This window comes from Mangifera indica, chromosome 17 (assembly GCF_011075055.1).
Source record: "Mangifera indica cultivar Alphonso chromosome 17, CATAS_Mindica_2.1, whole genome shotgun sequence".
Lineage (NCBI taxonomy): Eukaryota > Viridiplantae > Streptophyta > Magnoliopsida > Sapindales > Anacardiaceae > Mangifera > Mangifera indica.
Window position 1 is genome coordinate 1,216,818 of NC_058153.1, and position 15,809 is coordinate 1,232,626.

General features: G+C 36.5%; 1 protein-coding gene and 1 pseudogene across 1 annotated transcript; both read left to right on the forward strand.

Annotated features, from left to right (window-relative positions):
- The first annotated feature begins 3,212 nt into the window (after positions 1-3,212).
- On the forward strand, positions 3,213-7,759 carry LOC123200849 (annotated as a pseudogene).
- A 4,232-nt stretch (positions 7,760-11,991) lies between these two features.
- Positions 11,992-14,195, forward strand: LOC123201064 (protein ECERIFERUM 26). The gene is made up of 2 exons (XM_044616517.1): positions 11,992-12,440; positions 13,273-14,195. The coding sequence occupies exons 1-2, from the start codon at positions 12,021-12,023 to the stop codon at positions 14,179-14,181; spliced, it is 1,329 nt and encodes a 442-aa protein (XP_044472452.1). The 5' UTR covers positions 11,992-12,020; the 3' UTR covers positions 14,182-14,195.
- Positions 14,196-15,809: the final 1,614 nt, after the last annotated feature.

Sequence of the window (15,809 nt, forward strand, 5' to 3'; positions counted from 1 at the left end):
CATATGCAAAGTATGTGGAGTCAAGGGGTGCGAAGAAGTAAATGGAAGACTAGGCGGGGGATAGGTCTCTGACACTGTAGCAATTAGTTGTGAGGGTTTGACGGAAGGAGATCTTGAGATCGAAGTTAAATGGGATGTGCAAGAGGAGGATTGAGAGTCAAAATGAGTTACAAATGATGAGTTTAAAGTCGAATAATTGAAAATTCGATCATGATGTTATATATATTTAGTTTGGTTTAAAATCAATAAAATTATCCAAAAATTGATTTGGTTTTAATTTACCATGATTGAAAATATTGTTAACATAAATATAAAAATAATTATCAAAATTTGAAAAATTTGCGAATCTCAGTTATTATATGAATCATGACGGTTTTCTGAAGAAAGGAATGGCAAAGGAAGGTACGGACTTATGTAGGCACTGTGAAGTTTGCATCATGGACCGTCCGGACCCTGACGGAATAGGCTGACGTCACGTGACTTAAGCCCACCGTCAGTCAGTCATCGTTCTGCCAGTCACGTGGAGCTGATTTCCTCCAATAGAATCTTAATATGTAATGCCCACGTAGGCCATTGTGACTTCCGAAATGACCAAAACCACCAGAAGTGACCTTTATAAGGATTAATGAACTTTGATTTGATGGTGGTGGTATCTTCAGATCATATCATGGACACGTGTCAGTAAGCCACTTTGTTTAGCTTCCCCAGTTGGGGCAAGATTTGATGCAGAAAGCTCGCAGATTTCTTAAACCAGGAGCGTTGAATGACCTAAAAAGAAGCATTTACACGAATTACGACGGCTGGGATCCAAAGCTGAGTTCTCCAATGTGATGACATCAAAAGAATTTTGACCTTGAAGGCATCTGATCGCTGCAAATCACTTCTTCTTGGGAAGGTGAAACTGGGTTTTTCATTTTAATGGCGATAAGATCATCTGATAATGTTTCTGCATACACTATTCTCGAAATATATACCATTCAATGCAGGGATGAACGGGAAGAAGAAAGAAGGAAAGGATCCCTTTTTCAAAGTTTCATTGATGCAATGATGGTCGCGTGATTAGCGTATGCGATGGTTGAAGTTAGAGGGCCTACCGTCTGATTCAAAGCATATACTGAAACAGTGAAAACTGAGTGAGTGTCAGGTTGGCAATGGAAGAATATCCTTCGTAATGAAATATTGATCACTGATTTTTAGGCTTTTGGTAGAGCAATGTTGCTGGTCCTGTGCTTTGAAGTGGGATATGTTTATATTTATGGGTTGAATATAATTATGTCCCTATTGTGTACAGCTCTTTGAATCAGTTCATCTTCGTCATCGATTGCCTTCTTCTGGCAATCATTTAAACACGACTTCCAGTTTCTTTTATTGAACACCTTCATCATCGAGGAAAACACTTCAAAGTCAAGCACTACATGAAACTTTCCCAGTATAGGATTTGTGTCTCTTAGGTTTTTAATTGGAGGATAGAATTGTGGCTTATGAGTCATTTCCAATTAGAGCATATGAGTCTTTTCAGGTTATGATAATTTATTAACTGTGTGTATGAAAACCTAAGGTTGTTAAATCGATTGAATGCGAAATAACTCCGCCGACTGTTTATCACTTTTCTCCCTGTTCAGAGTTTGTTGAGTTTAAGAAATCTCTTTAATTTATTCGATCTTTAGGGAGTTTTTAGCAGAGATCTTCTTGTATTTTGAGTGTTTCTTTGTGTGGAAACTTTGAATTTTTTGTATAGATCGTAGTGCTCTTGTATTAAAAGTTATAATAATTTGCTAATTTAATGAGATCCTCTCTGTCTTATATGCAATATTCCATTTAAAAAAAAATTTAAACCAAGTAAATATCATATGGAATAATGTTATGTGTATATATTTTTTATATATAATTTAAATATACGTATAATGTGTCATCATATAATTGGATACGATTTTATTTTATTTAAAATTATCTATTTATATAATGATACATCATTTATACACATAAATTATGTATAAAAAGTATGTATACATAATTTTGCATGAATTATAGATATGTGTGTGTAAGTGGGAGCACCATCTTCTTGTTCTTGCTGCTTGCTGAAATCTTTCAGACACTGAGGTACAGATTCATTTTCCTACTACTTGTATTTTGCTCTGGCACTCTTCCACTAACTCAAACTTGTCTTTACGTACATTTTTATACTCAGGCTAGTGACTAAAGTTTCAAAAGGAATAAAGGAGTGAACAACTTGCTTCTACATCAATTCTCTGTGCAACTTTGGACGTAGCACTCGTTCGTTTAAGACCTCAATCAAACAATCAAAACTTAATCTGAGGCATGGAGGATTCATTCAGATTGAGTTAAAACAAGATCTAGTTTTGCATTAACTCAATTTTAAAATAATGTAGTTTTGAATTTGATTTAAACTAATTCAAACTTAAATGTTTAGATCAATTTGTTTGATCCAAACCCTGGTCTCAATAAAGGTGTTAGTGTGAGCTAAAGCCCAATTTTCTTATTTGGACCTCAGTCCTACACATACCAGGCCTATCTAATTCCCATCTATGACTGAGCTCATTTCATTCAGAATAACTGAAACTGTTTGGTCCCTATTTGTTTGAATGTATATCTACAGTTATAAGTTAAAAATATTGCACCATTCATTTTACAAGGACATGGCTCCATCCACCTAGTTAAGATAATTGATTTGGAATTTTGGTGAATTTGATTTAGGGGCATCATGGCATGGAGCTTAGCATGTGCAGTGGCTGTGTGGAAGATTAACACACTAGCAGGTCTGATTCTTCTGTCAATTTATCAATAGACTTGTAGAATTCATGGGTTAATTTGCTTGGAAAAATTGCACCAACAATGTTTTCTTTTTGCGATAGTCATATATTATTTTGTTGATTGAATGGTTTACTGATGAGTTTATAACGTGAAAACATGGTATTAGAAAATAAAATAACCAAAATCAGTAAGTAATATCCAAGCATCTGTGATGAATGGCATCACATAGAAAATTTCCACGCTCTGTAATTTCACGAGAGCTTCACTAGTTCATAATTGTCATTGAATAATTTAAGCTCTATAATTCGAATAGACTTGGAAAGAGTTTCCAGGATTGTTCCTCACAAAAGGGCCCAAGATTGAGCTATGTATGTTGACCTTGATTTGGCTACTTCAAGGGTCAGCCTGTCAGAGGTTAGCTGTAAAAACTGTGCTACTCCATGGCTTCTGATTCGTTTACTTTAATCCGAGTTAGTGGGAATTCGGAGGAGGGTGTGATGGAAGAGGGAAAATCAAAGCTAGATGAACTCAGTAACAGCTACAACGAATTGAATTCCATCAATGAAAAACCAGAGAGGAGAGTAAGAATTTCTCGAAACAAGGGCAATAAATTAATTTGGTGATCTCTTATTGTTTCTTCCAAGCTATCATTTTCTTTTCCATTTCTCACTCGTCTAACCTTTTCCCCAATAAACGGTAGATTCCATTTTTCCTTTCCTTGTTGATTCCTATCGTCGCTGGCCCGACCTTCATAAGCACCTTCTCTCTCTATATTTATATATAAGTTTCAAGAATTTGATAGTCCATTTCTCCAGTTCTAGTTTCGTAATTATTTGTCTGTCTCGCAAGAGAAAGACAGACAAATAAGGCAAGAAGGAGCCAGTGTTGGCAAGTCAACCTAAGCATATACATACATAAACGAAATGACTGTACTCCAGGTCTTGATTTATAAATGAGTAGTTGCTGTGCCACCACCGCCGCCGCAGTGGTTCGTTCTAAGTCATATGTATAATGTCCTATCCGCTCGTTTGAAATCTTTGGCTATGCAAAATTACAAATAATAAATATCTGTGAATTTTAATATGTTGTCAAAGAAACTTTAATGCATGTTCCCTTATATATAAAAGCTCATATTTTATTAGTCAAATTTCGTTTTTAACACTGTATATATAATATTGTTCTAAACATTTATAATTGATCAAGATGTTTTAAATGATTTTATTATAAACTTTTGAACTTACCATGGGTTAAAAAAGAGTAATACTATGAGTATTTATTTTGGGTACATACTTAAATATGTCATCACATGATTAAATATTATTATATTTTTAAGTTAAAATCACTCAATCATATAATAACATACATAAGATATATACACATTTAGTTGCCTAAAATAAGTATACATAATTTTTTTGGCAAAGAAATGCATAAGATGTATACACATTGAATCTGGATCAGAAAAAAGAAATACGTAAGTGGGTATAAATAAATCCAAAAAGATCAGAAAAAAATCCTATATACCAACCACAAGTAAAAAATATATCATTGAAACTGGAAATAAAAATGACTAAATGGAGCCCAAAACTTGACAGCAACCAATAGAAAGTCATCGTACATTCCAATCTAAATTACCAAATTTGAACAAACAATATACCACACATTAGATAAACCACTTATTTAAGTGATACTGACACGACTGACAAGACAAATAGCTTATGAGTTTGATGGATCGCCAGGCTAGAGCTGCAAAAGAGTAAAAGGAATAAGATTTTCTCTTTAAAATAAATATCACAAATTAAAGCAAATTCGCATAACAAACAAAATTTGAAAAGCCCATATATAAATGTACCATCATGCGAGGTCCTCTAAACCCCCTCCTGCAAAAGCATCCACACTCCCTGATACGACGGAGACATCAGAAAATCATTAACGAAAAGGACGAAATTGAGGAATTATTTTTATAAATTGGGTGCAGAAACCAAACCATTTTGGGACACCCCGAATGACCAATCTTCCAGCTTCATTTATGCCACAGATGACTCTCGTGAAGTTAATGATTTGGCGTGGAACCAATCCCACGCCAGCGCTAACTCCATCGACAAATATCATTACCACCTCGTGCTTTTCTGGGTCTGTGTAGTTGTAACGTAATTCTGAGTCTGATATATTCGCTCTCGCATTTGCTTTGATTGTAATGGTCCTACGAAAGTGATCTGGTCGCGCCGGGGGTCTAAAGAACCTCAGTTGAAGTTCAGCACCGGTGTTGTTTTCAAAAGTAGTAAGGCTCGCTCGCACCCATGGGTTTGTTACCTCACATAATGATATGAGGCCTTGAACACGGGTTATATATAGACTTGTCAACTTGGCATGCATTCACTGCTGATTCGCCGAACTAGAGAAGAAGAATGACGACAAATAGAAAAGACAACGGTAGTAGTATCTTTTGTTTTTCGGTTGCGTAGGTTGCCAGTTATCTCCATCAGATTTGGATAGAAGGGGGAAACCCGAACCAAACATTTATGGAAAACCTTGAAATACCCCTTACATTTTGTAATGGCTCAGCTACCTCCCTCGATGGAGTTATTTAATCCGAGGGTAACTGAGACAATTGCAATATATGAAGGGAGTAATGTGTTGGTCTTGCTGGGTTTCGGCTGCAAGATTCCTGGGAGTTGCCCAAACTTAAAATGATGGAAAGAAAATGGGGAGCTGACGTACTTGAGTCAGTGATCTGGTTTTTTTTAGCACCGTAAGCGGTAGATAATACTTTTTTTTAATTAAAAATGATGGCTGATCAACTCACAAATTAAAAGAAGGGCAGCTTGTAGATAAGAAGAGACTAACTATTAACTGATAACTGATAAGAAGAGATTAGTTAAGTGTCATTACCAAGACATTATGATGAGAAAATTAGTTTCAGAAGGCCATGCAACCTGCAGTTTATTTGTATGTGAGGCCAATTATATACGTTAAGTCTATAGAACAAAATTAACAACATAGACTCAAATAACTGTAGGCCATAGAATCTGAGACATTCATGAATAAGATTATACATGTGAATAGAAACTAGATACTGTGAAAGACAGACCAACTTTCTGAGCCGGACGCCTTCCATCTTCAATTCTCTAGCATCACCTTCCTGCTGCAAATGGCCCCCTTCCATCCAATCAAAACACCAAATATAGAAATAAAAGATAAAGGGAGTCAATTGCGGCAGAGAAGATGATTGATATATGTGAAGATGGTGAGGCGCTGGCTAAAAACTGCATAAAATCATTTCCTTATTGTGTTTCTTCTTCTAAAGGCCAAAGGACTATTTCCCACCTAAGTTTAAGTGCGTTCTTAAAGTCACATCCGTGAAGTTTGAAAATATAAAAGTCTCGTTTATCTATTAAAAATCTTAGTTAAGGTTAAAGGTAAAATTATTATTTAACAAAAAATAAAGTTTTATTACATTTACCCTCCATCAGCTTGAAAATCTCACAATGCTCCCTCACTTGAAGTTTGAAAAATCAAAATTTTTCCCCTAAGGTTTGCAAATCGTCATCGGAGATGGCATGTGACGTTGGCTCTCTCTTTTGGCTTTAACTATCTCTGTCGATCACTTCTCAACCACTGGTGAAGCCCATCTCCTCTAATGAAGACAAAATTGCCTTCGTCAGATTGTCTTTGTTTCAGATGAAAATGAAATTGCCTTCATCCAAGATGAAGACTCTCGAGATGAAATTGTCTTTGGATTTTTTCTGAATTTTTCTTGTTTGGGCCTGCTTGAATAGACTTTAGCAATCAGTACTCTTCTCACATTTAGTGTTACTGTTATCTGCACTTTAGCTAAGTGCTGGAAGCCTTATTAAGAATGTTACTATAGTGCTGGATACTTGATGTGCATGGAAATTTTGTCTGTTTTAAATTGTTAATTTTGTGTATATGCTTATTAAGAATGTTACTATAGTTTTAGCAGGTGAGGACTATCCATTTCTGATTCATGTGTATGAGCCTCTAGTTGTAATATAGAGCCATGTAAAACTGTAATTTTCAGTGGAATAAGGTGGAGCAAGATTTTGAAACTATGGTCAAAAGTTGCTCCAGCCAGAGCGGCTCTGTGATAGAACATCTTGGGTCAATATAGATAAAAAAGAAAATTTTCAATGAGGTCAATATGAGAACACTGTTTTTTCTAATAATGTTGATTTTTCTGTTTGTCGGCCTTGCTTTGTTCTTTTGGGTTTAATCTCTTTCACTGGTCAGTGAATACGAAATTTTATTGATAAACCTCAATCTATTTATTCTTCTTCATTTTGATGGTTGCAGGTCATTGTTGGTGGCAAATGCTGCAGATTGTCGAGCAGTATTATGTCGCCGCAGTAAGGCAATTGAAATGTCGAGAGATCACAAACCAGTCTGTTTCAGAGAGAAAATGCGAATTGAGGCATCCGGCGGGTATGTCTATGAGATCTATGATGGTTATCCCAATGGGCAACTCAATGTGGCTCGTGCTTTAGGATACTGGAAAATGGAAGGAATGAAAAGTGCAGACGGTGGACCGCTGACTGCACAGCCTGAGTGTATGACTACGAAACTGACGGAGGAGGACGAATTCTTCATCATAGCATGCGATGGGATATGGGATGTGTTTTGGAGCCAAAATGCTGTGGATTTTGCTCGGCGGAGGCTTTAGGAGCATAATGATGCAGTCATTTGTAGCAAGGATCTTGTTGATGAGGCTTTGAAGAGAAAGAGTGGAGACAGCTGTAGTTGTGGTTTGGTTCCAATCCCAGCCTCCCCCAAATTTGTTTGTTCCATGCTCACGAGTGCAAAGGAGCTTTTCTGCTGAGGGTTTGAGGGAGTTGCAGAGCTTCTTGGACAGCTTAGGAAATCGATATGGTGACTGATACTTATTGTCTTTTTCCCTTCTAATTTAGTTGTAGTTTTAGAGGGATTTGAATTTCAACTGTAACATATGCAGCGGCAAATTGATCTCATAATATGTGATTGTTCTTGTGGGAATGTAATTCATCCCCTTTACGGCCTTTCTGTAGGTGCAATTATTTACTGCTGTGTGTGTCTGATGCTTTCAATTTAAAACTCTGGCCTCAACCTTGAAAAGAATTGGCGCTATATGTGAGTTCTTTGGCTGAGGTTAGGCAAGGGCCCGACATAAGCCAAATCAAACCAAGTTTGAAGTTGGTTTGAGTTAGTGTGATATCACTAAAAGGTTGTTGGTGAAGTCGACATCATTAGATGCTACGTAAACGAGTTGATATTTAGTTGAATTATTGAGTTCAAATTTCAACTTAAGAATAGGTTATTTGAATTGAAAAAGCTCAGATTGGATCCATCCCATTTAAATGGGCTTTCACTGTTATGTTGAGTCACCAAACTCTTGAACTAATGTGATTATTGGTTTCCTGATGAAGGGTTATGCTTATGCACTGCACTGCAGGCCAATTATTCATCATTTGCAGTAAAAAGCACCCCTGTATTAAGATGATTTTCAGGTTATCTTGAAGCAACAAGAATGTCATCTTTTAACTGTTTTTAATCACCAGGGCCTCACTTGGGATGGTTTTTGCTTCAGTTTCAGTTGAAACCCATTGCGTACTTTTTTGTGTTTCATCTTTTTCTCAGCTCATGCAATAAAAATATGAATGGAGGCTTGAAACTTCTTGGGCTAGAAGAGTAATATTCAAGGAGATAGACCGAAACAATTAAAAGATTACTGAACAGTAAAACAAAAAACAAGTGATACGATAATTCATTAGTGAATCATATCAAGATTCGGATACTGGATAAGAAAAAAGCAATCTTTACATTTATTTACTAATTCACTCAATCAATTATAATCAATAGTCTAATGTTTTTAGCGCTAAATAACCTTTAAATACTTCATAAAACCTTACTTTCGAAAAATAAATGAAAAGAATCAATTAAAACAAAAACTCAAAAATTGTAAAGTTTTCCAACATGTTTGAAATTCTACAGGTACGATGAGACTGTAATTCCATCGAAGAAACGCCGATTCTAGCTTCAATTGTAGCTATTCCAAGCAAGGGCAAACTTGTTCCTTTGGTAGTTCAACGCTCTGTCAAAGTTTTTGGAATTTGCACCATGACCGTTCTTGTGTCAGGATGGTAAAGAGCTACCAAAAGAACCTGCTTCCTGTTCTACAAGGTGATGACAGTAGAATTCTTTGGTAATTTTATTTTTTGTGGTTTTTCATTTCTATCACACAAATTGAAAAGAAAATGAAGAAAAAAATTTAAAAAAAAAAAGAAAAAATATTTACTCGTTTGGATTTTGTAGTTTGTTTTGAAACTGAAAAGGGCCCTCATCAATCTTGATCATAAGGAGGTGAAAATTATCAATTTTTTAACCAATTGTATTGGGATAATATAAAATGTCCTCATCTTTTCTGGAAGTTAAATGCCTTAATGGCAAAGGCAAAACAGAATCCAAAAAACACTGTAATTCCGGCCAATATAATTCCAACTATACCCACAATGGCTCACAAAATCCTTCACCTTCTCACCAGAATCTAATGTCTCTTCTGTATCTCCAAACTGTGTAACTACCAGGCCATACAAGGTGACATATCCAGTAGTACCATCACCACCACATCGGCATCCTCTGTCACATTGCAAGTAGAGTACTTTTTAGTTCTCTTGTAAAATCACTGAAAAAAGAAGAAACATTTGGGTAACTTACTGGTCGAGGGACAATGAATCCTGAAAAGAGGTTCCACATTATGTAGAAGATAGAAGATACTATGGCGGCGATGTTGTGATTAGGAGTAACAACCACTGCCAAGTGTCACGTACATGATGATGAGATACCAGAAGAACTTGTTTACTGTCCAGTCGAATCCTATTGTAGCATAAACTATAACGCCGTATATGATTCTCTGTACTAAAATGTGTGGAAGCTCTATCACAACCTGCAATGCAATGACGGTCAGTGAGAGTTCTGCAATGATTGAATTTTACAACGTGAACCCCATGTGAAGTAACTAAATGAACATTTAGATTATGTGTCTGATTGTATCTCAGCACATCACAATTGCGGGGATATATAGACTTGTCAACTTGGCCTGCATTAACCAAACTACAGACTAAGATAGCCGACAAATAGAAACGACAAAGGTGGTAGCATCTTTTCCTTTTTAGGTTGCGTAGGTTGCCGATTATCTCAATAAGATTTGGAGAAATGGGAGAAAGAAACCCGAACCAAACATATCTGGAAAACCTAGAAATATCCCTAATGGACTCAGCTACCTCCCTTGAAGGAGTTATTTAATCCGAGGGTAACTGAGACAATTACAATATATGAATAGAGTTCCAAAATTTCGGCTGGAAGGTTCCTCGGAGTTGCCCAAGCTTAAAATAATGGAAAGAAAAAGGGTAGAGATGACTAAAGTTGAAAGAAGGGCAGCTTGGAGATAAGAGACCAACTCTTAACTCATATCTATCACTAGTAGGGCTGGACTCGAGCACAGCCAACTCGAGCTCGGCTCGGTCGAGCCAGAAACGAGTCTGGCTTAATCGAGTTCGAACTCGAACTACTCGTCAAATTTTCTAATTAAAATTTTTGATACAAAACGATGTCATTTTGATCAATATATATTAAAAACGATATCGTTTTGATAATAAAAAATGAGTTTAACCAAACTGAATTCGAGTCCGAAACGAACCGACCTTAGCCGAACTCGAACTCGAACTCGAGCTACCCATATATGAACCGAGCCGAGCTCGAGCTGAAGTGAGCTCGAGCTCAACTCGAATCCACCCCTAATCACCAGCAAGGCAGCAAAATCATATTACATGCTTAATAATTAGTTATGTGTCATTACCAACACTTTATGATCAGAAAATTAGTTTCAGAAGGCCCTGCAGCCTGCAGTTTATTTGTATGTGATGCCAACTATGTGAGAGAAAGCAATAGAACTATAAATTGCCCAAGACAGTCCAAATTTACCTTCCATCTTCAAATTCTCTACCATCACCTTCCTGCTGCAAATGCCACCCTTCCATTTAACGAAAAATTAAATATAAAAATAAAAGATAAAGGGAGCCATCTGCAGCAGAAAAGATAATTACTAAGACAGAGTTCATCAATTCATTTCCTTATGTGGTCTTCTTCTATATTTATAACAGAGCTAGCCGTGGGTCCATGTTCCAGTTGGACATGGGATAAGACAAAACGATAGTGGTGCCCTGGCTCCGCAGTCGGCACTCAATTTACAGCCATCAATGAATGATTATGATATTTTATTAGGGCAAATTTCTGAGTCATTCTTGGGAAAGTGTTTGGTTGGCGGTTGAGGTTGAAAGAAGATAGTACTAAATTCTACAAATCTCGGTAATCATCATCAGCTCATCATATACGTTATGTGATTGCTGACGCACAGAAAATCTATTGGATGGTTACTCTGTTCTTCAGCCCCTATTGCCTCTCCACACCTGGTCTATTCTTGTAGGGTACTATTATGCCTTCAACAAACTTAGGAAGCAACAGTTGGCCGAAGCTATTTGCGGTATAAGAACAATGATCAATGACTTTACATGCTGGCCCAGAGAAATTGATTTCACAGATTGTATTCCATCCATGGCTTAAAAACGGAATAAAAAATTACTTTTTAATTTAAATTATAATAGATAGGATTGTAATTCTTGTAAGTATGAAGTATCATTCAAGAGAAAAGGTCATGCTTCAGTGTGGGGGAAGACATGCATGATCTAAGAGAGACATGATCATGATCATTATCTGATATTCTAAATTATATAACATTCACTTTTAAATAGGTCAAGAGACTCTTTATTATCTTGGTTTGTAAATATAATATTACTCTCCCACGAGTTAGCAGTCTTCCTTCAGCTCTTTATTATGAGTTAATGGGCCACAAGAAGATGCAAGGACAAAGTTTATTGGACATTAGGTGGCCTACCATGGGCTTTGCTATCTGCTTGACAGTTAGCTTATGGCGCAAAGCCTTGAGCATGACTGAATCTCGTAGCAGAAGCATCATCCCGTAGCCCCTCTCTCCCCCAAAAATTGGGGAAATAGAATCACGAAACTGCCTGAGTTTTATATGAAATAAGGCAACTGATATAGGGATCACGATAGTGTCATTTCCCCTAAATATACAAGGGTTGTTTTTTCTGGTAACCATGAACAAATATTAATGGTCTTTTCAATCTTTTAAAACGCAAAAAAATTAAACAAAATTCATCAGTTCCTACTTCCTAGCAATAATGTCTTCTGAAGTCACTTACATTTGCAAACGAACAGTGGCAAGCACAAAGCCTGTGCAGCCTGGAAAATTCTACCACTTCTCGGTTCTTGATCGTCTCATGGAGAAGAACCACTTAAGGATCGTTTACTATTACAGTTCTAAGGGCGCCCGCAAAGCTGGAGAGTTAACGAAGAAGCTAAGAGAGTCCATGGCTGAAGTGCTTACGTGTTTTCCTGTTGTCACTGGACGCTTACAGAAGAACTCTGAAGGGCAATGGATGATCAAGTGTAATGACGCCGGAGTTCGGATGGTGGAGGCTAGAGCTAGAGGAAGCGTGGATGATTGGCTGAGAAATGTGAATAGAGAGAAGGAACGTAAGCTTGTTTATTGGGAGGACATGCATCATAAACCCTACTTCTGGTCGACTTTTTATGTTCAGGTTATCATATATCAAATTTTCATTGATTTGAAGTGGGAATTGAGTTTTCATAGTGTAATAACCATTTTTTCCACCCAAGGTTTGACCTAAAACCACTTTCACACCCCTTGTTGGCATAAATAAACTTCTCACCTAAAATCAAATTTTGTTTAAAAAAATCAAACACCTAAAAATAAAATAATAATTTTATCTATTAATTTAAAAAAATTAAAAAATATATTTATATCATATTCAATTGTTTTAAACATTACAATATAATTTTTAAAAAAATTAAAAAACTTACAAGGTAATCTCTTTAATCTTTTCACACCTTCATTGCTTTGAATTTATGTATAACTTCAATAGTTATTAGATAACATTTACACCCATGGTTTAATGCATTTTACTCAATTTTTTGGGAGTGTATTATCATTTTTGAAACAATTAGGTGTAGACTAATATTTAAAAAAAATTAAAAATACCCCAGACTTCTTTGAATTTTCAATAGATCCCAAAAATTTTCTAAAAAATATTTTCAAAATTTATATTTTATTGCTAATATACATTTATACGATAAAGATATCCCTATAAAAAGACAAGAAAAAAGGATGAAAGTGAAAAAAATTAAAGACTTTTTATATAATTTAAATATTTAAAATATAATTTTTAATTTAAGGTTTTATAATAATTTTGATTAATAAAATAATAATTTTACTTTTTAATATTATAACTAGAATTTAATTTTGGATAAAAAGTGGTATTTATACCAATTAGGGGCGGAAAAAGTTTTATGACTAAACCTTGGGTGGGAGTTTAATTCACTCTTTTAAATATTAATGTATTCACCACACAGATTACTGAATTTGAGGAAGGCGGCCTAGCGATTGGCTTGAGCTGCTTTCACCTCCTGGCAGATCCCATTTGTGCCACCATGTTCATCAAGGCCTGGGCCGACATAACCTCGGCTCAAATTATGCTCACTCCGCCGTATGTCCACCCACTTCCACCGCGAAGAATCGGCAACATGAACCCCAACCATAAGCACCACACCGCCTTAATCAACCACTACAAATCCTCAATCGAAAGATCGATTCCATTCACCACTACAAAGCATGTAACTGTTACTCTATCATTTACAGACCCCATGGTCAGAGCTTGCATAGCCATGGCTCGGCCCCCTGGTGCAGCAGACCCATCACCCTTCGCTGCACTGGCGGGCCTCTTCTGGGTTTGTGTAAGCAGGGTGAAAGGAACCACGGAGGGGCTCGTAAACATGTCAATATGCTTAGATATGCGAAAAGAATTAGGGTTAGATAAAGGGTTCTTTGGAAACTGCTTGGTTTACAATAAGGTTCAAGCAGATTCATTTGATGAAAATAAACTATCAGGAGCCGCTGAGGCTATAGGAGAAGTGGTGAGGAAGATGGACAATGAAGGAATCATGGATCTGATAGAGTGGCTGGGGCAAAATGATAGCCGAATATCACCTCCGTTGATGAACGGCTGTGAGCTGATTTGTGCTAACTTAGAGGGCTTGGATTCATGTTCGGCGGCGTTTGAAGAGGGGCTTACACCGAGTCGGATTTCTTGTTATGTGGAACCGGCGCTGGGAGAAGGACAGATTTTGGTGCTTCCATCGTCAACAAGTGAAGGTCCATTGAGCAGGATGATTATGGCGACTCTCACAGAAGATGAAGCCGTTAGACTCTGTGAAGATGATGTTATCCTAAGCTTCTCTCCGACTATATTAATGGGAGCTTAAAAATATACTTGATATAAGAAAGAAAATAATTTCACAGATACTTCAATCATAAAAATTGAAACATTTTTAACTTATACTTAACTCAAGTTGAATTCGGGCTAACTAAATTTAAACTAAGCTACTTTTTGAGCCTAAATTAGTTCATTTTGCATCGAACTTTACCTATCGCATGAACTTGATTTTGGAACTGTATATATAAACTAGGCAAATCTTGAGAGCAACTTGCTACCTATTTTACTATTTATATCCAAACTATACCATTAAAATTTGCATACCAATGGGCGCCACTTTCCAAATTAAACCCAATTATTTGAACTCTACCTTAAAGCATGATCAGATTATGTCAGGCTATCTCCATTAGTACATGATTATTCTTCTTAAGTCGCATCAACTTCGTCCATTTTGGTTTTTAGGGCCAAGACTATCTTTAAACAAAAAGTCAAACAATATGTTATATTTTTAAGGGAAATTTTAAAAATTAGTCAAAATTAAGGGGGTCTAAGCGAAATTGTCCAAAATATTTAGGTTTAAGCAAAAATGCCCAGGTTTTGTGAAATAACGAAATTGCCCCCATATATAAACTCAGCAAATTTCGTTCCTTCCCACGTTAATGTTACTGTTTAAATTCAAAGAAAATTCAAAATTTCCAACTCTCCCACGTTCATCCGGAGTTCCACCGATTTTCTTGGTTTCCGGCAACCGTAAATGGCAAATAAAATTAGTATATCTCCCGTAATATTGTTTGAATCAAGTTATTGCTCATATTATTGAGATTTGAAATTTTAGGGTTTCGAATTGAACAATGCTTTAAATGTTATGATTTTTGGTTGTTTTGGTTGAATTGATTGAGGGGTTTTATGTTATACAACGTGTAGATTTGATTTATGCAAAAATCGGAGGCCGAAACAACAAAATTTTGGCCGAAAATGGCTGCCAAAGTGATCGGCGGTCCGACGTGGGAACAGTGTTTCCCACGTCAAGCACTTCATCCCACGTTCAACAGATTTTAGGGGGGGTAAATTAGCTTTTTTAAAGTATTGGGGTGTCGTGGGAAAGTCCTTAGCCCACGTCGGGTTTTTTTGAAATTGGTCATATAAACGTGAGTTTGGCGAAATTACGAAACAGCCCCTGTATATAAACACAGCCAATATTTTCTTATTTCTCACGTTAAACGCAGCCAAAACTCACGTCACCACGTTCATCCCATGTTCGACCAGATTCCGACGATTTTCTTGGTTTCCGGCAACCGGAAATGGCAAATAAGATTAGTATATCTCCCGTAATCTTGTTTGAATCAAGTTATTGCTCATATTATTGAGATTTGATTGAGAATTTGCGATTTGAAATTTTAGGGTTTCGATGTGAACAATGCTTAAAATGTTATGATTTTTGGTTGTTTCGGTTGAATTGATTGAGGGGTTTGATGTTATACAACGTGTAGATTTGATTTATGTAGAAATCGGAGGCCGAAACAACCAAATTTTGGCCGAAAATGGCTGCCGAAGTGATCGGCAGTCCGACGTGGGAACAGTGTTTCCCACGTCAAGTGCGTTCGCTCAAGTTCTAAGCAAATTTTGGGGGTGTAACTTAGCTTTTTTAAAATATTGGGAAACCAGGGAGATTCCTTA